At 35.6% G+C, this 25,651-nt stretch overlaps 1 protein-coding gene across 6 annotated transcripts in view; it reads right to left on the reverse strand.

The window, feature by feature from the left end:
* LOC121422135 (insulin receptor substrate 1-like) overlaps positions 1-25,651 on the reverse strand; it is a 79,511-nt gene that overhangs the window by 41,194 nt on the left and 12,666 nt on the right. For 5 of the 6 annotated variants that reach the window (XM_041617053.1, XM_041617047.1, XM_041617039.1 and 2 more), the window contains exons 2-4: positions 15,864-16,194; positions 3,900-4,203; positions 3,320-3,459 (exon numbers count right to left, since the gene is read on the reverse strand). In XM_041617053.1, the coding sequence (XP_041472987.1) occupies positions 3,320-3,459; positions 3,900-4,203; positions 15,864-15,956 (537 nt within the window). In that variant the 5' untranslated portion in view covers positions 15,957-16,194. Of the gene's footprint in view, positions 1-3,319; positions 3,460-3,899; positions 4,204-15,863; positions 16,195-23,407; positions 23,847-25,651 lie in introns of those variants that run through there. The other variant, XM_041617030.1, reaches the window with a different exon arrangement.

Raw genomic sequence — 25,651 nt, forward strand, 5'->3', positions numbered from 1 at the left:
ATTGAACGAAGAAAACAATTCCGGGACAGGTCAAAAAAAAAAAATTCTAACAGGAAGGAGACCCCACCTGTAAAGAACAAAAAAATTTTTTTTTTTTTTTTTTTTTAGGGGGGATTGAATAACCAAACAATCATCAGGTATAATTGCGTAAGCCGAATTAAACAATCCCCGAAGCGTCTGTGAATAAAATATTAATCAAGAATTTTATTCAGAACAGAAAGAAAAGGAATTGAGCTTTAGGATCCGCCTGTGAAATAAATATCAATCAAGAAATTTATTCAGAACAGAAGGAAAAGGAATTGAGCTTTAAGATCCGCCTGTGAATAAAATATCAATCAAGAAATTTATTCAGAACAGAAGGAAAAAGGAATTGAGCTTTAAGATCCGCCTGTGAATAAAATATCAATTAAGAAATTTATTCAGAACAGAAAGGGAAGAGAATTGAAGAATTAATCAATCAATAATCAATCGAAAATCTTAATAAATCATTCCAGAAAGCAAGGAAGGAACAGAGTTGAAGATCCCAACCTGCAAAAAGAAATAACAATAACACCCTCGACAACAAAGTGTAGAGGCTGTCTAGAATTTAATTCAAAAACGGCACCAAAAGCCACCACGCTTTGAACGTGAAGAACAATAACCATGACAGGTGGTGAAGGCTTGCTGCCACGTAGGCAGGCCAAGCCCGGTGCCTCGCGAACGCGCTAGCGATGCGGCGCGACGAGAACTCAACGTTAGAAAACAATTTAAGTGTCACCAAAAACACGTCTAAAAAGTCACGCCAAGTGTAAATTCTGAACACAATCTTACACACAAATGGAAAGATTGAAATTAAAAGGGAGAATGCACCACAGATAAGCGAAAATAATATACCCAAAGCTCAAAAAGATTTGAGCTCTTAGGAGACTTATCTGAGCACGTCTTGACAGGTGGCTTGCCGAAAGCAAAAGAGGAAGATGGACGCTAGTTGCGCGGTGATCATGGGTAGTAAGCCTGAACGGGAGAGGGCGCGCTCGCGCTTTTTAAATCCTGGGAGTTCTATTCGGGTATGGCAGTCCAGAGGGCTGAACTAGCAAATCAAGTAGATGTATGGAGTTATTGAAGTAAATTAAATCAATCAATCAACAAATAAACGAAATAAAAAGATAATCCTAGGGAAATATTGACAACCGAGGAGCATCCTATTGATGCGAAGAAGTTTGGGACCCCCCCCCCCTTTACCAAAACAGCTGGCTTAAAAATTAATAGAAAATTATTTGCAAAACACCCTTAATGGATAATCAAGGCTATCTTGCCACTATTATCATTTCGATAACAATCACATTCTAGTTAAACAGTGATATTACAAAATGAAATATTTGTCATTCTCATTCAATATCATCTCTGTAGTAATCCTAGGATTCCTATTAGGAATTTAATCAGGGGGAAAAAAGGTTTTGAGCCTTGTTTCAAATCATCTTCTATAGGTTCAGATTGTTTGTTTTTCACTACCAAAGATCTATTCAGACATGCACTGCCTTTGACATTCTTGCTTTTCCCCTCATTCTAGTAATTGATGACTGCTATCTCCCGATCTCATTTAGGCAATTTTCAATTTCTATTTTCTCTAGATGTATGCCGACAGAAGAAACTGACTTATCTGTAGAGATTACAATTCCATGTATAAATCTTAATTAGTATTGAGTCATGTTGTGTTCACACTATTCAAATGTTCGGGGTAATTATACTTGGTACACATACAAATCTCTGTACAAATGATACTAAGCAATGTTCATACGGGAAACTTCAGTTCAGTTAACACAAGAGAAAATCCACATCTCGCTGCAACACCTGCCATAAGAATGTAGGAAAGTTCACTAATTACAAAAACAAAGCAATCAGCTCATTAATTTCACAAAAGCAGTACTGTTATTCATTATGCAGACATCTACCAAAGGAAGATAACTGCATCTTTGCTTTGAACTTTCTACCCAACCTTCAATAGTGCATTCACACTAACAAACACTAATACTCGGGACATCTCGAGAGTGTAAACGTGTTCCTATCGCCAGCTTATGATGGAGTACATTTGCACTAGCCCGAAACCATGTTCCATTAAGACAATATTTTACTTCACACGCTAAGTGCATGTCATTTGACTTACTCTGTCAATGTCTTCTTGCATACTAATAGGTCACTCACTCTCTCCCCCACTTTCTTCTTTCTTTCTTTCCCTCCCCCCCCCCCCCCTCTCTATCTCTTTTCTTCTTCATCTCTGAAGTGATTCTCAGAAATAATTAGATACAGAAAATGAGCCTACACTATATTGCTTCATTACAAAAGGAGGGAAAAGGGAGGACAAAAAAAACAGAGAAATTCTATAAAAAGGTCAAGAGGATTGAGAAAACGTGTTTGATGAAATGTGCATTATTAGATAAAAGTAATAATAATTAAGAAAAACACTGTATAACTCAATCAGAATAAAGTGTTCCTGCATCCTTGTTCCAATGAAAAATTGACATGAATTCATATTTCATATCTGTTCTTGCCAGGAAGGTTTAAAAAAAAATCAAAATTAAAAGTGCATAGTTTATTTCCATATTTGCATGAATAACAACACATCAACAATCTTCAAGATTAAAACCACTATCCTTAGAAGAACACATTAATAAAGGAACAGAACATATTATAAAATTGTGTTGGGATCAAAAGAAGTTTATCAAAAACTTACAAACATTGACCCCACACAAAAATATAGATGTAATAAAAATATTCTGGGAATCTATTTATAACAAAAGAATGAATTGCAAGTGGGCTTGAGGCTGTTTTTTGTGTGTGGACAGTACTAGCAAAAGGAAAATAGATATTTTTTAGTGTAAATAGAAGAATACAAGTTAGCATGAAGCGCAATATTCTGTCCAGTGGCGTGCATGGAAAACCTACTCAGGAAGGGTAAACATTTTCTGACAAGCCAACATTCTTTCAGGGCAGGTGAGGAGAGTACTCTGCTCCCCTCACAACGTGTAACAATGCAGTCAAGAGTGGGTCATACAAAACTATTACATTGTAAAAATTCTGTCATTTTTCATTCACAAAATTTTATCTCCTGTGGTCTATCACCAAGTCGCTCATTCACAGTTCGATGTTTGGTGAGCTATGAAAAATATGAAGGCAGTGCTCTGCTGTTTTGTACACTCTCGTGCGAACGTGAAATACAAAAAAAAACAAATCACGATTCAAACTGCACTCCCTTTTACGATGGCAGACAGAACAAATTATTCAATGAATCACGATTCAAACCACAGGAATCTCGGTGTGCAAATGAGTCTCTTAGACTTACTGAAAACTCCAATCCTTGATTCTCCGAGTTCATCTTGACGAGGCTGATAGTCGACGTTGTGAGACAGAGTCGGTAGATGCCACTGAGCTGTCGACTGGATCCCAGCCCTTTCGGCTTCACCGTGACCTGCCAGACATGCTCTGTCCAAGTGGCATTCAAAAAATAAAAAGAGCAGAATAAAATAAAATGGAGAAATGGTGCCTTCGGTGTTTCGCATTACTCTTCGTTAAATAAACCAATTGTCTACTGGACCAGATGTTCCCTACACAAAGCAGAACGGAATTACAGAATTCAGAAGTCAACAGGTTAACCTGCCTTGTGCATGACTTTTCAATGATTTGATAAGAGGTGCCATCTAATGCACATGATGGATGACAAGCAAAAGGTTTCCTTGATTCATAATAATGTGTGTTTCCAAATCTTATTCTACAGTTAATACTGAACATAGTTGCAGTTCATAGTAATGCGCAAGGCAAATAGGGGGCATTAAATTTGCGATGCAACTTCAGTGATACTGATATTTGGCAAAAAAGTTAAACTCTGTTTAATACCTGACGGTGATAAAAATTCAAGACATTACCGAATGCAGGAATGAGTTTGCCATCTCCTCCAGCCCTCTGCTGCTCCAGCAGCGCCCTCAACCACTCCTGTTGCGATTCCTCATCATCAGCAACCAACGAAAAACAGTCATCTCTTGTGTACAGGGCAATGGCATGCTTGTGTTTAGCGTCTGATTTTTTGTTGATGTTGAAGCAAGCAGAGAGAGGCACTGTCCGCTTGGGTTCTCCGCCTAGTCTAAACTTCTTTTCATTGTCGTAGTACTCAAGTCGTGATGGGCCCGTGTTGCTTTCGGAACGCAACACAAAGAACTTCTTCCGCATCGTCTTCAGAGGGTGAAGTAAAGAATGTAAAAGATATAATGAAATTAACTATAAAAAGATACATAAACAGGGTATTAAATACATATTTCATGTTACAGGTATATTTCCTGTAAGTCTACAGGAGAGCTTCATAACCATATCAAATATGCTTATAATTGGGTCCCTATTTTACTACATGGTGATGGTGAATATTCAATAGTAAACAGTAAGTATAAAAAATAACAAATGTTGATAATGAACTATAAAAGAAATTGCAATAAAAACCAAACAAAAATTTACAGCACTACTTAACTATGAACAAAGAAAAAACAATGAATGCAGCTACCAAATGAATTTGAATATGGAGTATAAAAGCAAAAGGACTTTCATTTTAACATTATCCAGTCACAATGTACTTCAACACTACAACACCCATAGTTTTCCAGAACAATCAACAACTGCCATTTACATATTTTTTCCAGACTATTCGTATCAATCATGAAATTAAAAATTACCAAGTACAGTACGAGGGTGGAATTTGAAATTCAAATAAAGGATCTAGGCTTACAAAACTGGGGCATAAAATTGATGAGCAAAAAGAAAAAAATCCCAATGTCACTCCAAATTCTGATTAATTCATTTGTGAAAGGTGATCCATCTTATTCTGTATATAGCTTAACAAGAACAGACTTGGCCTAATGAGCACTTGCCATTAATACAAATATTCCCTACTGATTATATTACATGTAATGCATGTTTATTTTCAACATCTATGACATTTAAATTCTTAAGTGATATTGTAGAATCTGATATTCAAGTAAGAAATTCAGGGTAGCAGAAAAGCAATAAAGTGAAAACCCGTTATTTTCTATTTTTTTTTGCCTTTGTGAACCTACAGTATGAACCAAATGATGGAATTCAAACACAACAACGAAAGTATATCACCAAAAACAATATATTTGAGTCAGATAGAGGGAAAATATTGGTGACGAAATATCACAGCAAAGTTTAGCCATTACAACTACATGTACTCTTCCTCAAATTTGCAACCTTACATGAAGTTTCTTTAATTGAATCCAAAATTGTTCAAGTTCAGCTTGATTTCAATTTTATATATTCCTCATTTCCTACCAATTATTTGAAGGCTGGAAGGAATGCGCAAGGAAGAAAAAAAAAGAAAACAAATGACAAGTTCATGAAGAAAATAGGTTACTTCAGGACAGATTCAGAGTAACAGTGAATGCCAAGGGGTCATGAATATGAGGTCAAAGGTCATGGGGCAAAGTACAGGAATTTCATAGAAGCACACTTGGGAGGCCTTGAGCTTGCATTGTGGTAGGTCCTGGTATGGAGGGAGGGTCTGGCATAGTTTTAGGCTGGTTTTCAGACCATGTATAATATATTCTATACTTCATTCACAGACAGACATACATAGTGTCTGCCATACTGGTTTTTGAAAAATTGGGCATTTGATGATGACAGGTTCTTGTAAAGTGCCGGTATCCACCTCAGCTGGGCGTTCATGGCACTTACTATCCCTCAGCAATCACAATACATGCATTGAATCTTTGATGATGAATATAGCATTTTGATGCAAAGATTTTATGAGGTAATGTATGCCACCCGAAGCTATTGACCGCTCTCATCAGATACAGTGTACATAAAGAAAACAACAAGAAAGCATTGACAAAAAGGAGAGATTCAAGCGAAGAAATTGTGGCAAATATGCAGTTGTGACAAATCAATGCTGGTTGAAAGACACAGGTATTGTATACAATGTAGCTATAACAGAAGGAGAACCATCTTCCAATTCCTCTGTTAATCCTTTGTTATCGCTTCCTTCGGGCGAAGGAACGATATCTAACATCAATCGACAAGCCGCCAGGCGAAAGTTAGAGCCCGCTTACATAACGCGATAAGCCCGCTCGTAAAATCTGAGGTCAGAGAATTTTTGAAGGTCCCTGCGAGACACCACCGTAAACGACGTTCTCCCACATAACTTCCCTTCGAGCTCTGTTTTTTTTTCAAAATCGAAACACGACTTGCTGTTCTCCCAACATCCATATCTCTTCGTACGGATTCCTGATGTTTGTCCTTTATGTATGGTTGAACTTCTGAGATGATCCCCTTTGCATACATACCAAATACGTTACAATCTGATTCAACCCAGTCACGGTACGTACAGAGAAATTTGGATATTAGTCATTTATGTGTGTCTGTCTTTCTTGCTTTATTTAACCTTCTCCTGTGCGCTCCTGTCTTAAAAATTTTCCCCTCTTAAATGGCCTTGAGTGAAATAGCAAAAATATTAGATAAGTCATAAAAAATTAATGAGATGCCAGGCAAATCATTTTACATGTACCTTTGCAGAGGCAGAATGCATTTTCTGATGTTTATCTTAAATCTCTTTTTTGTAGATTTTAAAGATTGATCAATTGCATTCTTTTGGGTGGGACAGAGCACCCAATAATTTCTAGAAAACCAATTTTTATTTTTTTTATAGATGGCATGATATAAAGCCAATTATTAATAAGAATAAAAATAATTGTGCTTCCTGAGACGACTGTCATCTCTATTCAAAACATTGTTGCCTTTTACACCTGTAACAATAAAAATTTAATCCAAGGTTATTTTAATACATTTTCATCAAGACTGATCAGAAATACTCTCACTTGATTTTATAGGCCTACAATGTACAAGTTGATCAACTACATGTAGTTGGTCAAGTTCCTTAGAGCTCCAAATTAGCTTGCAAACACTTCACTAAATCAGATTACAAGAAAGTTCTGTATTACAGGTGATATGCCAGTGAGCAAATTTGATGACATTGCATTGTTTGAAACATAAAAAAGGGAGAAAACGATTTTAAAAAAGATTGCCTATCAAATGAAAGCTCATCTTTAAATTAAAATGAATTTACATCACTTTTTACTAAACATCAGTCATTTTGTTGTTTTGTTTTTTAAATATCTTGAGAAAATAAACTTCACTGCGGCTAAAATTGCCTTGTCAAGTATGTACTGTAAAGACATGTGCAAGCACATTCATTTACAATATTAATAGCAGTCATTTTAAGGTCCAGGCTTATGTGAAAACATGTCTGCATACTTCAAATGTAAGACCTGTTCAGAAAAATAAAAATATATTCGGTAACAGGACACTGCCGAAACACTTGTACATGTACATGTTAGAGCTTCAACAAAATATGAAATACAGGTCCATTTACAATATAGGAAACCAATTTGAAATGATTTTTTTTTACTGTATACCTTCATTCATGTACATGTATTATACATTTGAAAAAACATGAAGTGCAAATTATGCATTATCATATACATGTATAGTGTATCTTTAATGAAAATAAAGCCTGTTCAATTTAGTTATACAGAAAACTGTACATTTCCTTTTTCTGAATTGCCAGTCTCCAAATCACTCCCTCATTATTTTGTCCACTCTGGACCTTGTATACAAAGTGGCACTACGTTTCAAACTCATAAAAACAAAAATTGTGTAATGATTTTTTTTCTTGTAATGCATTCATCATTATCATCTAATTCATCAGCATCATCATCTTCATCATCATCCGCCTCCTCATCATCTTGAATAGCATTCATCATCATCATCATCATCATAATCATCGTCATCATCGTCATCATCATCAGCGCATCATCATCATCATCACCATCATCACCATCATCATCACAATATACATCTGCACTACATATTTATATTTTCTGCTAATTCCTTTTCCCTTTTCTTCCCCTTCTCAATGTTGTTCCTCCTCCTCCATCTATTTGTTTCCTTCTTTCTCTCCTCCTCTCCTTTCCCCATCCTTCCTTTCCTCTCCCCTTCCACTGTTCTTTTATTCTCCTTCTTTCTTCCCCCTTTTCCTTCTTCCCCTCTCACCTCTTCTTATCCTCATTGTGTTCTTCCCCTTGGCTCTCCTATTATGAGAAAAATGATATGTAGATCACATCAAAAGGATGAACAATATCATTGTTACCATCATCATATATGTTTAGAACTTTGCATCATACATGCAGGCATCCCAAGATAACTAGGCCCTTTACATACAGTTGAGGCCGGAAGTTTCCATACATGTATACCTTCAAAGAAAAGTTGGCACTTGTCAAACATCATAAAATTTACTGTATTTTATATAATATTTGTGCTATCATGATAAATTTCATATTCAAACAATGGGTATGTCATGCCCCTTCATCACAGTGCTTTGTCATCAGGAGCTAAAAAATATTTACATGTAGGTGTAATTTTCCCCAAAAATCTTAATATTTTAGACATATTCAAAAATAAAAACTTGACAAAAACATTTCATAATTGTGCTAGTTACTTCTAAACACAAACATTTCAGAGTTAACATTTTTGTTTAGTGGTGACATATCATGATAAAAAATGTAGTATAAATCATAGATTTGACATTTATATATTTCTATGAATTTTTTTTTGAAAATATAACAAACAATACAATACATTTGGTATAGAGAATATTACTTTTTTCTTCAAGAAAATTCCACCTGAAATATACTTAAATCTCAACGGCATCCCACTCATGTGAAAGAGCTTAATACACTCTTTCATTTGATACCAAATTCGTCATGGTAGTATTCACATTTCTAAAGATGTAGTAATTTTTTTATGATGTTTGGCAAGTGAAGAAATTTCACTGAATTCCATGGGTGTATGTAAACTGTTGGCCTGAACTGGACATGTACATGTACATGTTGTACTTATAATAATATACATGTACATCCTTTTAAAATCCCAATTTTAATCAACGTTGGGTTGATTTTAAAAGGGAAGTTCAACCCGATACCAGAAAAATAATCAAAGATATTGGTAAAGGTTTGAGTAAAGTTCATGAAGAATTAGCAGATGCGATCATCATGCCCCATATACATGTATGTGTAAAATGCATAAATTTCACTTTGTTAATGATTCATGGTGACTAAAAATTTTTATCTTTTTTTTTCAGAAGTGGGTATGATATTATTTGTTTGTCGATATATTAAATGTCCAGTAAATGTCATTTTCAATTTTTTTTAGAAATTCATGCTGCTCGCATTTGATATCACAAATTAGAATTCTACTTTTTGAATCATTGATGGATTTCCCTCAAACCTTCACCAATATAATCATTTTTCTGCTACATGTATATTTACAATCAACTTTTTTTCAGGGAGAACTTCCCTTTTTAATACAGCAAGCATATGAGAAAGGCAATGGTGCCTGACAGAAAGTACATAAAAAAAAGGAATTCTCATGAGCTCTGTAATGGTTAAGAGTTTTGAAATTGTATTGGCTTCATCTTATTTTTTCAACATTATGTTTTTTGTACAGGCATGCTCACAGAGGCCTAAAATATTCATATATTTCCAGAGTACTTGGAAATCAGATGAAAGTATCAACATGCAATTACCTATGCCCTGTGGATATAATTCTACACCTTACTCTCCAGAAAAAAGATTGACTCGATCGACTGCCAACCAGAAAAAAAAAATGCTGATCTACTCTTCAAACAAATTGGAAACTCATTTCATGGGATTTGTTGGATATTTTTTCTTTCATATCAGCTCAATAACATCCTAGAGTATAGAAATGCATAAATATTTTCTAAAACAACAATCTACACTACACTGTACACTGCCCATTATCCAAACAAAGATGTAAAAGTTCTCATTTTTCATGAACAAGAACGGGAAACTAAAATATGAAAGGCAAAATTAATAACTGCAGCTCAACCCCTGCCCCCTTCTACATGTATGTCTCTCTCCTTATGTGTTAATGATTCAATTGTGATGACAAAATCAGCATTTTTAAATGCTCCTTCAGAACACCGATCGCAAACATGGTTCTGAGAGTGCTGTTTACGCTTATTTGTTTTAAGGCGAAATCACAATCTGCAGCTGGTTTCGGATCCAGGATGATATCCTATTGACCCAGAAGAGAGGTCAAACTACATGTACATGTACAGGTGTATGCCCGAACTTTTTAGATAAATATTTTTTTAGTATTGTTACTGCCAGCTGCGAAATATATCAATGCGATCAACTATTAAAATTTGTAGAACTTCTGATCTTTAGGTTAATGTTTAATTTTTGCATAACCATAGAACCTCTTGTTGAAAATCTGCACGTACCGATTTTGTTTCTGGTCATCCCATTCAGCTCCTCCTGAATGTGAGGGGCTGCCCATTATAAAATGTGTCAATATTTTCACACGTTGTAAAATTTGTGGCCGATCAGATCGGCACTTCATGAAATATGCTAAATAACAGCTTATACGGTAGTCATTTTTGACGGATTTGTTTTTAGTGTGTGATGAAAAAAATTCAATTGAATCTGCCAGGGATAGCGAGCCTTCCTTCACTTCAGACCTAGACACTGTACATTTTAAAATTGCATGACACTGACATCTACTTCCTGGGTCAAACTAATCAGATCTGAGATGTGGGGTGGGTGGGCTTTAGAAGATGGGTAAACAGTATGATTCAAAACTCTTTCAACAAAAATATTTTTTGTTTGTGATTCTAACTTTTAAAGTTTGAATCAACAGTGGAATTCGAATTAAAAAAAAACGGTGAAAGCATTAACCAGAGTCCAGAAAAAAACATCACTGAGGTCCTCGAATGCTAAAAAATATAACTTTTGAACTTGATTGTAAAGCCTTAATATATACATGTATATATAATACAGGTCTTCGTTCGGTTCTTTAATCTAATTTTCCATCTCATCTTCACTCCTTTCATGATCATCTTACCATCTGTAAATAGCAGTGTAAATACTGGCTTGGAAGAGTCTGTATTTGAATAGGGCCACACAGAAGGTGTGCATGGAGTTTTAAAGAGATTGGAAATCCTTTGAGAATCAATTCAAGTATATGTTGTATAACTTGACTTTCGATGTCGAAAAGGGGCAGGGAAAATGGTCTTCAAAATCTGTATCATCTACATTCTACAGCATTTACTCGTACACACAGGTCTTAAATTCATTTTCTTTTGATCCATCTTATAGTTGGTATGGTATACTACATACTATACAGCACTTAACATGTATGCATTAAAGAGGAAAAAGTGTTGCATTTCTGTTCACCATTTTTTTTTACTTTTTACAAAACATGTCTTGATATTCAAGGATGGTTTAAGTTTGTGGGATTTTTTTTCTGGGAATTCCCTTGACTCTATGACAGTAAATACACTGATCACAACATGGAGAAGTTACCCAACACCTTTAATGAACTATTGCGTGTGAAATGAACCCGGGGTGGCCGAAGGAAATCAAGTTCAACAAGTCATTAAAATTCAGTGCAGGGTTTGCGCCCGGCGGCTGGGTATCTTCTTTCAGGCCAATTGAGAAGCTGAACCGATGGACCGTTTTGAGAAATTCATTGCTCCCCCCCTCAGCAAGAAAGCAGATATTTTATCTGTTGTCTTGCATCGGAAGGGGGAATGTGACGACAAGTCCACTATGCAGCACAGAGAGAAGGTCAATGGGAATTAATTATATCCAGAAAAATTAAAAAAGATAGACGAGGAGTCAGGAGTGACACACAAATTCAGAGAAAACCCGAGAGAAAAGACAGCAAATCACAGCTAAAATGAATGACATAGAGAACGAGAGAGGGGGGGGGGGGGTAGGAGCAGGGGAAGGAGGGAAGGTGGTGACTAAGGCAGGCCCATGACTTTATGGAATAAAATATGGAAAACAGCAATATGCAAGGCCTGTTGCATTTATTTTCAAAATGTTATTTTCAACAATGTATTTTGGTGTCCATTTAATGCAGAAAAATAACAATGAGCAGATGGGGTATTATGAAACACCACTGGAAGAGCCAAGGTGTAGTGGTTCTCACTCATGATTAGAAATCAGAGGGTCATGTGCTTGAATCCCACTACGGCTTTAATACCGTCCTTTGGCATATCATTGAGATCCACACTCTGCCACTCTCCACCCAGGTGAAAATCACTGTTGCTTGTCCAGTAATGTGTAGTGCCTCAATGGCGAGTGGCTGGAATACTCCCCGGGAGTGGAGGATGCACATACATGTACACTGTGTGCGAGAATGACTGATTGAATCCATTGATGGGGTAACGATAAATCTGTGAAGCGCTATATGCAGATTGTATAGGCCTACATCTAAAATGCATATTACCAAATTATCATTAAGTTGTTTAGACTTGCCAGTGTACTTGTACCTACCTGTATACAACAAATTTTCCTTGTTTGTTTTCCTTCATTATTTAAAAATAATGGACAGCGTAATATGCATGTACTATATATCTAGAGCACTTTAACCTACACGAGTGTAATCTTGGATTAAGAGCATGCTCATCATTTATAAAGATAATGAGATGATGCAGACAAAATGTATCTAAAAATTCTCCACCCTGCTCAACATCCGTCATTCCTAGCCGCCTTCGTCAACGTCGGAGACCTCCTGCAAGAACACATGAGCACCAAGAGACTAATTGCCGACATAGTTTGTCTTCGGCCTATTCATAGCATGCATGCGCCCCCTGATAGATGATTAGTTGTTTCTCATGAGGACGCGTTGGACATGTCAACAACATGTTTACCAGCCAAGGTATTTAGACCATCTCGGCAGATGACACAGACACTGTGATAAATCCGCCTCATTAGTGTACCAACGAATTGAAACAAGAAAACACCAACAGAAAACAGGAGGCGGCGCACTATCTATCCTTGCATCTCCATGGAGGGTCTTTGTGCAAATTTTCAGCCAGAGATACTATCGTGCATCTTGAAGATGTACAGTATAAAACCATGTTTTGCCACAGACGAATCTGTCCCACGAGCATTCACATTGTTTCAACCGATGATACCAGCCAAATCTGTCCTTTTTCCAAGAACAATGTACAGTACATGTACAATCTAATCTTTTCCAATTTTCCCCTTACTGAATCTAAAAATCAATTTGGTAATACATGTACTTGGAGTAGCTCTTGGAGGTTCACAAAATTCTGAGCTGTGGGGTCCATGTACATGTACAGTTACATGTACTGTCAGTGCATGCAATACTGTTTCAAGAGAAAACCCTTAAATTTGTATTTATAATTCAAAGAATCATTACATGCTTCGCAATATTAGAGATACATGTATAATATTTCCCTCCACAGTCTGCAGTGTTTCATAGGACGCTAAGAGACAGTAGTCATCATCATCGCAGCAATTAGGGACTAATTAGCTTTAAATCTCAGCTGATTCTGGTCTAACCTAAAATAAGGTTTGCGCTTATACATAGTTGCAAGAGAATGTTGTTTTGCTTAGATCCTGAATGAAGTTAATCTCAATACCATGGCACCGTCTAAAGTTTGCAAATCAATCAAATAATGTTACTGACCAATCAAGATCATTGTCCCCAAAATTTTGCATGCGAATCTTTAAAATTTTAGTATAGAAATATGTCAATAGAAAAGTAAAGTAGGATTAGGGCATGTAGAGGACCTTGTATGACATTATCTAATTATCACAGCTCATGTCATTTTAAGAATAAATTTGGTTTAAAAATTCCACTAACATGATTTTGTAAAAATATCAGCAAAAGCTTAAAGATAAAGAGAGAGAGACAGAATGATACCCACACAGGTCGCAGACTCGCAGGTTATTTTTTTTTCATAACAACCATTACATGTAGGAGAAAATTCGATATGTTCTCTGAATATCAGCAGTAATTGCTAAACATGTACAGTGTAGGTCTGACAAATTGAGCCAAATCTAATTAAAATTGCGGAATTTCAAATTCAGATGCAGGGCATGTATGCTCAATATTTACCTAAAAGGTGTACCTTTCAGAAATTCAGATACCATTCTGAAGTAGAGATCTTCATGACAACTTTATGCTCTTAGACTGTAGCGTATGGTGCGCACCTAATACATGTATGTGCATGATACACAACACAAAGATGACTGTGTTTATATTCACAATACAGAATGGATTTAAAATGATGGATCAAATACAGTAGAATTGGAAATTTGAATTTGCATATCTACATGTCTGTTCTGTAACTTCTAATTATTCACAATCTAGCGCAATCTACATTACAATGTACATTGCCCAATATGCAGAATGCAAAAGCACACCAACAAGCACATGTGTATTCAAAGGCAGTCAATGGCAAGGACGATCTCAGAAATGATTGATTGCAGTAAGGTACTTTTACATGTAGGGGCCTACCTTGTTCTCTTGAGGACATGCTTTGGAGAAAGTGCTTTTAACATACATGTACACTGTACACTTTAAATGTATGAAACCTGTGTACCTCTCTGAACAGTACAAGGTGGAAAAAACACAGGGGCACATGCGACCACTCCTCCCCCCAGGAAAAACAAAAGAGAAAAGGTCTTTAGTTTTCTTGTTTGTTTGTGTGTGCAGGTGTTTGGGGACTATAACGTGAATCAGTAATAAATGATTTATTCATGTTAGGGACTACATGTAACTGGATGATAATGTCATCATCAAGAGGCATGTAAGTGACATTCATGACCCCAGAGTCCAGACTACATGTATAATGCAGGTACCAATCACCTATGACCACGGCACCAAGTTGCACAAGTGTGACCTCGTACATGTAATTTGCTGAAAGAGTTCAATATTGCTTAGCACAAATAGAGGTAGGAAAGCAGGCACCATAAATAATCCATGGTGCACACCATCTAATTAAGATCCCAATCAAAATCATGTCATGAGAAAAAATTATGGTCTGATATTTTGAGCAGCCTATTCAGTCTAAATATATCAATTACTGCAAATTTATAGTACATGTTGTATTAAAATAGAAATTGATCTTGAGCATAAATACTGTATAAAGTCAAGTGATTTCAATTGGCAAATCAGAATGCCTGCATTCTCCCTATTAAGGTTCACATTTTCTAGGTCCTCACATTTATCAATTCAGGAGGTTGATTCCAAATATTGTTGTATGCCTAGGACATTTAGGATAGGATTTTACACAAAAAGAAAAAAAAACTTTTTAAAGGTACACAAATAGAAAAAAAATTTAAAGGATACTTTCTTGCAAATATCAGCTGGATAAATTTGGAAATTATACTTTCATTTTCCCTATCACTTGTATCATATGATAACTTCTGCATTTAAATGCTATCTGAATTTTGTAGTCATGCAATTACATGAGGTATATCCAAAAGAACTGTTGCTGCGTGAGCGCCATGAGCGTCTCTGGACGGTGTGTGCACTTATCTCTATTAGTATTATTATTATTATTATCATTGTTATTAGGATAAAATGGAATGGTTCATCTTTGCTTGAATTTCCGTCTTCACAAATTTGGTTCTTACCAATTGCATATAGGGCAAAGGGATTCTATTAAGACAGGATATATTAAAAGAGATTTCATGTATTTCAATAGCAAATGAGCATGGCAGCAAGGACAACAGAATTGATTGATAAAAGATGTGTGAGGTCAAGTTCCAAGAGGAAATATTTTTAATTCTTGATATTAGAATGAAATTCATCACTTGAGACTCCTTCATTATTTTTCATGTTACATGTATATTGCCACTCAATGTTCTTGAAAAGATATTCGAATCCTACTTGTGAAGCATTAAAAGAAAGAAAAAAAAACTATACTTGAGAGTGTAACAACTTCAAGAAAGTAGCTTGAAGGCAATTCATAAATCAAATCTAACCTTAAGCTTCCGCAGATAACCAGATTTCTCGATGTCCCCGATGGACAGTTCAACTCCACAAGGAATGGGGACGTTTTCCTTCTGCGAAGACATCTCTTATCTTTGCTGCTGATCCTCCAGCAAGAGAGAGAGAGAGAGCAGAGAGGATGTCCTCCGTCGTCGGACTGTAAGCCTGGTCCCTTGATTCTTTATATTCCCTGGATAACAGCACGTCTGGAGAAGAAAAGAAGCTCTTGTTTTTCTCTCATCCGGAGACGAAGGATCTTGAAGAAATGCATTAACCCAGGTAGTGAGTCCACATCTTATCTAGATGACGATCAGCATGCTCCGTCTGCAAGAAAACACAAGAAATCACATTCAAACACAACCACAGGGCATGATCTATTAATAAGGACTACTTCATCCAATCTTCAAATTGGCAATAATAGCACTGTTCTTTTTTTTCCCTTGTCTTTTAGAATACATGTAAATTGTAAAGAAATGGAAAACTTTTCTATTTCCTAGTTTATTACCAATAAACAGTGAAAGACGAACCAATGAACTTAAATGTTCCATTATGTATGTATGTGTACATGCACAACAGAGAACTTTGAAAAATTAAGAAATATCTGTTGACTTTTTTTTGACAATATTGACTGACAAATTACTATCTGAATGTCTATATCAAAATATTGGAGAACAAGAGTAAATTCCTGAAATGTACTGAACACATGCATGCATGCAAAACTACACGTACAATATATTTCCATTTGATCTAATGCCAATTCGTCCAATTGCCATCTCGTCTCCTATCATTTGGTCTACCATCTGTTTGTCCAATATCCACATGGTCTAATTGCCATTTCGTCCATTCACCATTTCGTCTAATAACCAGTTGGTCCAATAGCCATTTAGTCTATATATCATTTGGTCTAATTATAGTACTGTAAGTGTTGATTGGGCAAAATGAATGAAAACAAATTGGATATTGGAACAACTGGTAATGAGACAAAATGTCATAGATGAACTGCTGGTTAGATGAAGTGATGATTGGACCAAATGATGAAATGTTGGACGGAATGGCATTAGACTATAAAATGAAGGTGGACCATGTGGTGAGTGGACGAGTTGGCAGTAGATAACTTGGCAATTTACTGAGACTACATGTACCACTTCCATGTCATATCACATTTTAATCTTGACTCCCTTCTTTTACTTTAACACTCCCCACCCCCCCCCCCCCGACACTCATATCTCTCACAATCCCTTCCTCATGCTTTCTTCTATGCAATATCAGAGGCATATCCCTTGCGTGCCATCCCCCTCCCCTCTCAAATTCTCTACCCCTTCCCCTTCTTTCCTTTCTCTCTCTTCAATTAAACAGATCAAGAGACCACAGGGGTATCTCATCAAATTTGTCAGCGCTGACTAAATAGTGAGTTCTGACAATTTCATTGAAACCATTGGTTTTGATTGGCTGAGAATCACTGGTCTCTGACTGTTACTATGGTAACTGTCAGATAATGACAACTTGTCAGTGCTGACAAGCTTCATGAAATGTTGCCCACATCTCGATGCGATCTTCTCAATTGCACTCCACTTTGTTGACGGGTGTATGATGAAGCTTTCTTTAGATACCTGTGATGCAAAAGTATGCACTTTCATACAGTGACAAACTACATGATCTCATATTTTTAAAGAAACTTTGACCCAAATGCCAAATGCTTCACACTGTTCCTGTAGCATAAAAATCAAACAAGCTCAATGATGATGTGAATGTGAACAGAAAGAGTGTGCCCCATTAAACCAGGGCCCTGTCTTACAAAGGACTGTGATTGATCCAATCAACCACAACTATAGAACGTGCCCCATTAAACCAGGGCCCTGTCTTACAAAGAACTGTGATTGATCCGATCAACCACAACTATAGAGTGTGCCCCATTAAACCCGGGCCCTGTCTTACAAAGAACTGTGATTGATCCGATCAACCACAACTATAGAGTGTGCCCCATTAACCAGGGCCCTGTCTTACAAAGGACTGTGATTGATCCAATCAACCACAACTATAGAAAGCCAGCAACGTCAACATCTAAAATGAATGTTTGTTCAAAATACTTTGTACAAGTATGTAGATGTGAAGTATAATCATACATTCCTTGTTTTCTTGAAAATTCAGTGTCTTCTCTTCCTTTACAAAGGACATCATGCAAATTTCCTGGAATAAAGATTAAGACATTGTTGGATTTCCATATGCTATATGGTCGGATCAATCGCAACTCTTTGCACATGTAAGATAGGGCCTAGTTCTATAACGATCTGTCTCGTATGAATCGATACAGGAAAGTTAAGTGTGAATTGGTTCTAACTTTCAAGATGGGGCCTCACTCTCCCTTTCTCTCTATTTACTTTGTAACCGGATGGATGAGACAATCGGAGTGTGTCCACCGAGGTTTACAATCAAGTGCTGGATACTTTTTTTTATGCAAGAACGAAAGGAAGAAAAAACATAAACAAGTGTGAGGAAAATATGGAGATGCCACAAATGCAATTTTACTAAGTGCAGTGGCTTCATTGAGCTACCTAAACCGTTTTCCTCTGGGGGCTTGTATTAAAGGGGAAGTTTACCCTGACAAAAAGTTTATTGTAAAAATAGCAGAAAAAAATAATAAAAAATATTGCCGAAGGTTTGAGAAAAATTCATCAAATAATTAAAAAGTTATTAGAATTTCAATTATTTGATTTGTGACGTCATATGCGAGCAGCATTCATACATAGCGAATGGTAAATTGAAAATATTTTTCACTCTACCTTTTGTATATCAATAGACAAATCATTTCACACCCGATCATGAATAGAAAACAAAATTAAGTCATCAGGAACCATACAAAATTTGAAATTCATGCATTTTATATTACATAACAAATGGGGCAGCTGCGTCACAAATCCAAAACTTTGAACTCTAATAACTTTCTTACTTTTAACGGATTTTCCTGAAAACTTCACCAATATTTTTTACTAATTTTTCTGCTATTTTTACAACAAAGTTTTCTTCAGGGTGAACTTCCCCTTTAAGGCTAACATACATTGTACAGTAGCTACATGTAGAGGGTAAAAGTCAAATTTACATACATGTGCAGCCAATATAAATTATGTTTTTCATAACGAGAATTCTGAGAGTTCAATAAAAACCAGGAAAGTGCGGAATGTATTGTACATTGTTTGCAAAAGTCAGAGTCAAGCCTCATCTTTAATAACAGACACTTTCCCGGCTGCCTTGTCCAGATTATGTCATTCAGGGTAGAGAATTTCTTTACCAATTGAAATTTACATACAACATTTTTCTGCCCATCAGAATTTGAATTTGAATCTAGTGCCCCCTCTCGGTAGTGATTTAATTTTTACCTGAGTATTAGAAAAGCTAAGTTTTCAGCCCACTCCATGCATGAGGTGTTTACCTTCACACATGCATTATTAAATTGAAATGAAATGGAATAGTGACATTCATGTTGGGTGCAACAAAACTACATGTACAGATGGGCTTTATAAGCTGCTCATACTGAGGTATTGACCGGATTAGTCCGGAATGAATAAAAAAAAAAAATCCAGGCCGGAGCAAGAAACGGGGATTCATTGTAATTGTCTCCTTTCGTATGAGATCACAAAACAAGTTTCTTTACAAGTGGAACGCCTCTGGCAGTCTCGCCTGCATTACATCATGATTCAATATACATCTAGCAGCAGTGTTGACTTCGAAAATGACTCTTTAAAGATAAATTCCAGTTTTGGTAACGATCTCAAAATGACTTTTTACAGAATCTAATATAATGACCACCCAAGTGTCTGTTTGTATACATGAATAAAAAATATGTGCCACAGGATTCTGGGAGAAACTGTGTAATTGCTGAAAAATAAGCAAAATAAGTGCGGATTCGGTCACTTCCGTCGGGTCTTTATTCCAGCAATAATAATACACTGTCCCACGTGTGCCTATCTGTGTTGGTGATCTTCAGTGTGAACGTTTTTCAGCGTAGATTTCAAGATTTCACAAAGTTCAGTTAATGTAACTGTACCAGATCTTCATCCTCGATGATATACAGTGTACAGACAATTAAGCCTGGTTTTACAGACTTTCTCATGAAATCAGTGTTTACTGCAACTACTGGAATTTCTCTTTAACAATTATTTACATAAATATACCATTCATATAACAATTAAAGACTATACTCATTTATCCTTAATGACCTTTGACCTTAATCATGTGGACTCGTGCAAAATAAGTGATACTTGATTACCCTCATAAATGTCTTGAACTAGATCCATCAACTTTCAAAGTAAAAATGGCAATTCAACAATACAGTGTACCCCCACCATGGCCAAAGTTCATTGACCTTAAATGACCTTAGACCTGGGTCATGTGACCTGAAACTCAGGCAAGATGATACTTGATTACTCTAATGTCCAAGTTTCATGAACTAGATCCACAAACTTTCAAGGTTATAATAGCAAATATTCCCAACATAGCCAAAGTTTGTCAACCCTAAAAGACCTTTGACCTTGGTCATGTGACTTGAAACTCGGGCAGGATTATTCAGCAATACATCGTTACCCTAATGTCCAAGTTTCATGAACTAGATCCATAAACTTTCAAAGTTATGACATTTCAACTTGGTTAAGATTTCGATGTTGATTCCCACAACACGGTTTAAGTCCAATGACCAAAATGACCTTGACCTTGGTCATGTGACCTGAAACTTGGGGCATGATGTTCAATAATACTTGATTACCCTTATGTCTAAGTTTCATGAACTAGCTCCATATACTATTTATCAAAGTTATGATGGCATTTCAATATTAACTTAACCTTGGTTTTAAAAGATTTCATGTTGATGCCACTACCGTTGGAAAAGCGGCGCCTATACTTCTCGCTCTGTTATGCAGGCGAGACAAAGTTCTTTTTGAACCAGGGTCCCTGGTTGAACTACCGGTACTCATTGCCTTTCAAAAATGTCTCTGTATACATTCTTTTATTAAAGGGGAAGTTCACCCTGAAGAAAACTTTCTTGTAAAAATAGCAGAAAAAATAGTAAAAAATATTGGTGAAGGTTTGAGGAAAATCCGTTAAAGAGTAAGAAAGTTATTAGAGTTCAAAGTTTTGGATTTGTGACGTCATAAACGAGCAGCTGTCCCATGTGTTATGTAATATAAAATGCATAAATCTCAAATTTTGTATGGTTCCTGATGACTTAATTTTGTTTTCTTTTCATGATCGGTGTGAAACGATTTGTCTATTGATATACAAAAGTTACAGTGAAAACCATTTTCAATTTTCAATTTACCATTCGCTATGTAGGAATGCTGCTCGCATATGACGTCACAAATCAAATAATTGAAATTCTAATAACTTTTTAATTATTTGATGATTTTTCTCAGATATTTTTCATTAATTTTTCTGCTATTTTTACAATAAACTTTTTGTCAGGGTGAACTTCCCCTTTAAACTTTAGTCTCCTTCTTATCATTTACATGTTCCAAAGCGGATGCCCAGAGATGCATTCCATTCTTGTTCGACAAGAATAAAGGGGTAATGATTTCTAAAAAGAAACTACATATTTTGCTTTACCACCTCTCTGTCATCGAGTCAAGAAGATGGGAAAGCCTTCTTCATTTCAGGCTACCCGTTTGGCCTGAATGTTTTGATCTTATTTGGTATCAATTCAGATACTGAATGTACCCGGTTCCAGATCTAGCCAGCCCAATATGTATTTCACATTGCATTCAGACGTGCATTGAAAATGTATCTCGATGCTTCTTTTTAAGAATTTGGATTAAACTAAACTTGCATGGGCAGTTCCAAGCTATTTGACTTGTGATGTAATGACATTTAGAGACTTTAACATAAAAGTAAAGACACAACAGAGAATCTTTTATGGATTTTGGAAGACAAGTTGTGACCTCTTTTTTGATAAAGCATTTATCTGCAGTTCCATGAACAATGTAATATTTCAATTAATATGCTCTGTTATGTGACGGGAAAAAAAAGAATTTTTCAACAAAAAAAAACTTTGTCATTAAAACTGTTTGAATTGGAAAAAGCTTGAAATCTCTCATTATCAAGTTTTCATGTAGTATTTTTATATCAAGTATTATTAGCCATATTTTAAATGATAGAATTCACTGTTGTTATTATGCAATAGCTTGGACTGTAAACATCCAAGCTGTGACGTACAGTGTAAGGGACTTTTTTCCATATGTTTATTGGGAAAAGTAAAATTTCATCAAAATTTATAATTAACTGGTTGTAAAACAAATTACATGTATCAAAGTTAAGTTTTACATGGATTGTTATAATTGATATTTCTACAATAGTATACAGTGATACAAAACATAGCAAATATTTTACAACCTTATAGATGAAACATTGAGCAAACATGGATGAAAGATGTCTGCAAAAAATTCCATGTGTAAAACGAACGAGGAAAGTGAAATTTCATCAAAATTTATTAACTGGTATGCAGAAACACCTGCAAGACGATTTTTGTTTCAATGTGCAAATTGTTAGATTTGAATAATATGCATTTGCTCCCACAAAAGACGAAAGTCATGGTATTTGGTAATAAGAAAAAAATTGGGAAATACTGTTTTGTCAATGAACTTTAGAAATTTACTTTTGAAAAATGGAAAGAAGATCAAATAACCTATGCTCGAATTTGGTTTGACTTGATTTTTGTATTAATATCTTGGGCAATCAGTTGTATACAAAATCATTTACATGTACTCTCTTTTAAAATTATGTAGAATCTGTACTTTAGTATCATTTTGCTTTATGTTGATAATTGTAGTATATCTTGGGGAAGCCATGCAAACACTCATTTCAGTATCAAAGATACAAAAACTCCAAAATAAATATGCTAAAATGATTCTAATTAAATATTATCATAACATACATGTAGCTCAACACTCCTTATTATACACACTGAAATGGCAATCAGTTGAGCAGTGCATTATATATTGTTTTCTTGTTTTTAAAATACTAAACAATCTAATACCAACTTATCTTGAATCATTGATATGTATAAAAACGAACCCCAAATCATACATGTAGTACCCACTATTCTTTAAATTGCCCCGTCAAACTTCCCCATGCAAGGACAGAATTTAAAAGAAAATTGTTTTTCTGATGTTGGAGCCATTTTTTTTTTTAATAATGGACTCCCTGGAAATTTTCAAACTAGTAGGGTCCCTGTTAGTATTTAAAAAATCACGAGTTATTAGGAAACAGAATTTCAACAATTGCTCAAGGCCCTATTTTTCCAAGATATACATGTACATGTACGTACATCATACACAAATGTATATACTGTACTCCACTGATGATAAAATATACAGACCATGTACATGTACTAGTGACAATCTCTTTTAAATATTGATGGACGAAGCAACTTAAGACAAAAACAGCATTCTGAATGCTCACCATACACCTTTATCATCAAAATTTAGCATTTCAACAAAATTTCACAGAAGAAAAAATGTGGGGCAAATAATGAATACATAATGCTAGTACTCACTGCAGTACACCTTTCCAAATTAAAGTCCTGCTCTCAATTTGTCTCACAACTCTCCATCACTGACTTCATAATTGAAATGCTTTGATTACAAAGAGCATGAACCCACCATGTCCTAGTCTCTAAATTAACTCAAGTGGCCAAATGGCAGCGAGACAATTACCAGACAGTCTCAGCTCACTCAATAACATCTCCTTAATTTCCACAAAGTACCTAAAGTGCTAATAACCCTATGTGTGTAGCAGAAAGCAATTAAATGTAATATATGTAAATGGTTAGCCTTGTTAACCCGGTCCCTGGGGATTGCCGTGAAACTCAAGATGTAAACAACAAAGCTAGATGGCTCATGCTATGTTCACATGGCACTGCTTTGCACAGAACACCAACATTTAAAGGTAAAAAAACAGTAATAGCAGCAAACAATTATTTCATGAGACAAGTCCACCTCAGAAAAATGTTGATTTGAATCAATAGAGAAAAATCAGACAAGCACAATGCTGAAAATTTCATCAAAATCGGATGTAAAATAAAAAAGTCATGACATTTCAAAGTTTTGCTTATTTTTAACAAAATAGTTATATGAACGAGCCAGTTACATCCAAATGAGAGTCGATGATGTCACTCACTCACTATTTCTTTTGTTTTTTATTGTTTGAATAATATATTTCAATTTTTACGAATTTGACGATTAGGACCTCCCTGCCTGAAGCACAAAATGTTAAAATAATGGAATTCCATGTGTTTAGGGAGGAATGAAACTTCATTTCACATGACGATGACGAGAAAATAGAAAGTGAGTGAGTGATGTCATCAGTTCCTCATTTGCATACCGACCGAGATGTGCATGTAATTGTTTTGTGAAATGAAGCGAAACTTTAAAATGCCATAACTTTCTTATTTTACATGTACTTCTGATTTTGATGAAATTTTCAGTGTTATGCTTGTTGAATTTCCTCTCTTTATTCAAATCGAGTTTTTGTTGGGGTGGACTTGTCCTTTAAAATCAAGGTTAATTGCCACAATATTATCACACATGTAGATCTAGATCTGGTACATTGAAATAAACTTATCTTTTGTGAAATCATGAAATTTTAGTGAAAAACTGATCATTCTGATGAACAGTTACACAGGACAGCATATACTGCGTGACAGTGTATCAATATTGCTCGGAAAAATACCCGACATTTGATGGAATTCTGTGCTTATTTTGCTCTTTTCTCAGCAGCTCGGCACTTTCTTCCAGAACCACTTGGCACATATTTTTTTATTCATACATGTATACAAACACTTGGGTGGTAATTTTATTGGATTCTGTTTGAACTCATTTTGAGATAGTTAACAAAACTAGTATTTATCTTTAATATTCTTGTTTTGAGAAATTTCAGAAATGGGGGATGCGGAATACACTTTTCATCATTCGCATCTTCTATGGAGAACATGAGAAAATGGAATACGATATTTCATGGCAAAGTCTAGACATCTGTCATTTTCAGATGCAATGGATGAGGAGGTTTCCAGAAGATTAATTTGCATCTACAATGGAAAGCATTTTGATAGGATCTGCAACTTTTCACATTTTTGGATCCAAATCCAGAGACGATGATACATGTATGGGGAAAGTTCCGGCAAGAATTGTAAAAAAAAGATTGTACAGTGGCTGCAAAAAGCAGTCACTGCCTACATTCTACTCTTGCATTAATACTTGTTTTCCTTTTATTGACAATTTACATATTTTTTTCCTTACACAAAAACCTGCACTGAATTCTAGATAAGAAGAAAACAAGGAATGCAAAACCAGAGTGTACAAGCGGTGGCTGTGTAATACTTCTGTCCAATCTCTATTGCTCGTTAACTTTCCCTATGGATCAGGGGAGGTTTCAACAAACAAACATGATTTTGATTGGCTAGAAAAAAAAAGCACAGTTCCTATAAACTGTTGGATAAAACTTGTCACATGAAAGGCTCCCCTGATGTCAATGCGGATGGGCACATTTTTTTTGACACCAAGGAAGAGGGGAATGCGTGCTTGCAAAGTTCGCTGAGGAAAAGGGAAAAAAGTTCAGTACAAAAGGGGTATAGAAACAAATTTGGCAGCTACTGTACATGTAAAATACATATACATGTACTTGAGCTAGACAGCTGAAGCAATGATATTGTGTGAACATACATTGTAAGTAATAACAGTATTTGCCTGCTTGGGAAGGGATTGTGGTAGGATAAGCTTAAATATATTATATTAATGGTGTG

The sequence above is a fragment of the Lytechinus variegatus genome, chromosome 1 (genome assembly GCF_018143015.1).
Source record: "Lytechinus variegatus isolate NC3 chromosome 1, Lvar_3.0, whole genome shotgun sequence".
In the NCBI taxonomy this organism is placed as follows: Eukaryota; Metazoa; Echinodermata; class Echinoidea; order Temnopleuroida; family Toxopneustidae; genus Lytechinus; species Lytechinus variegatus.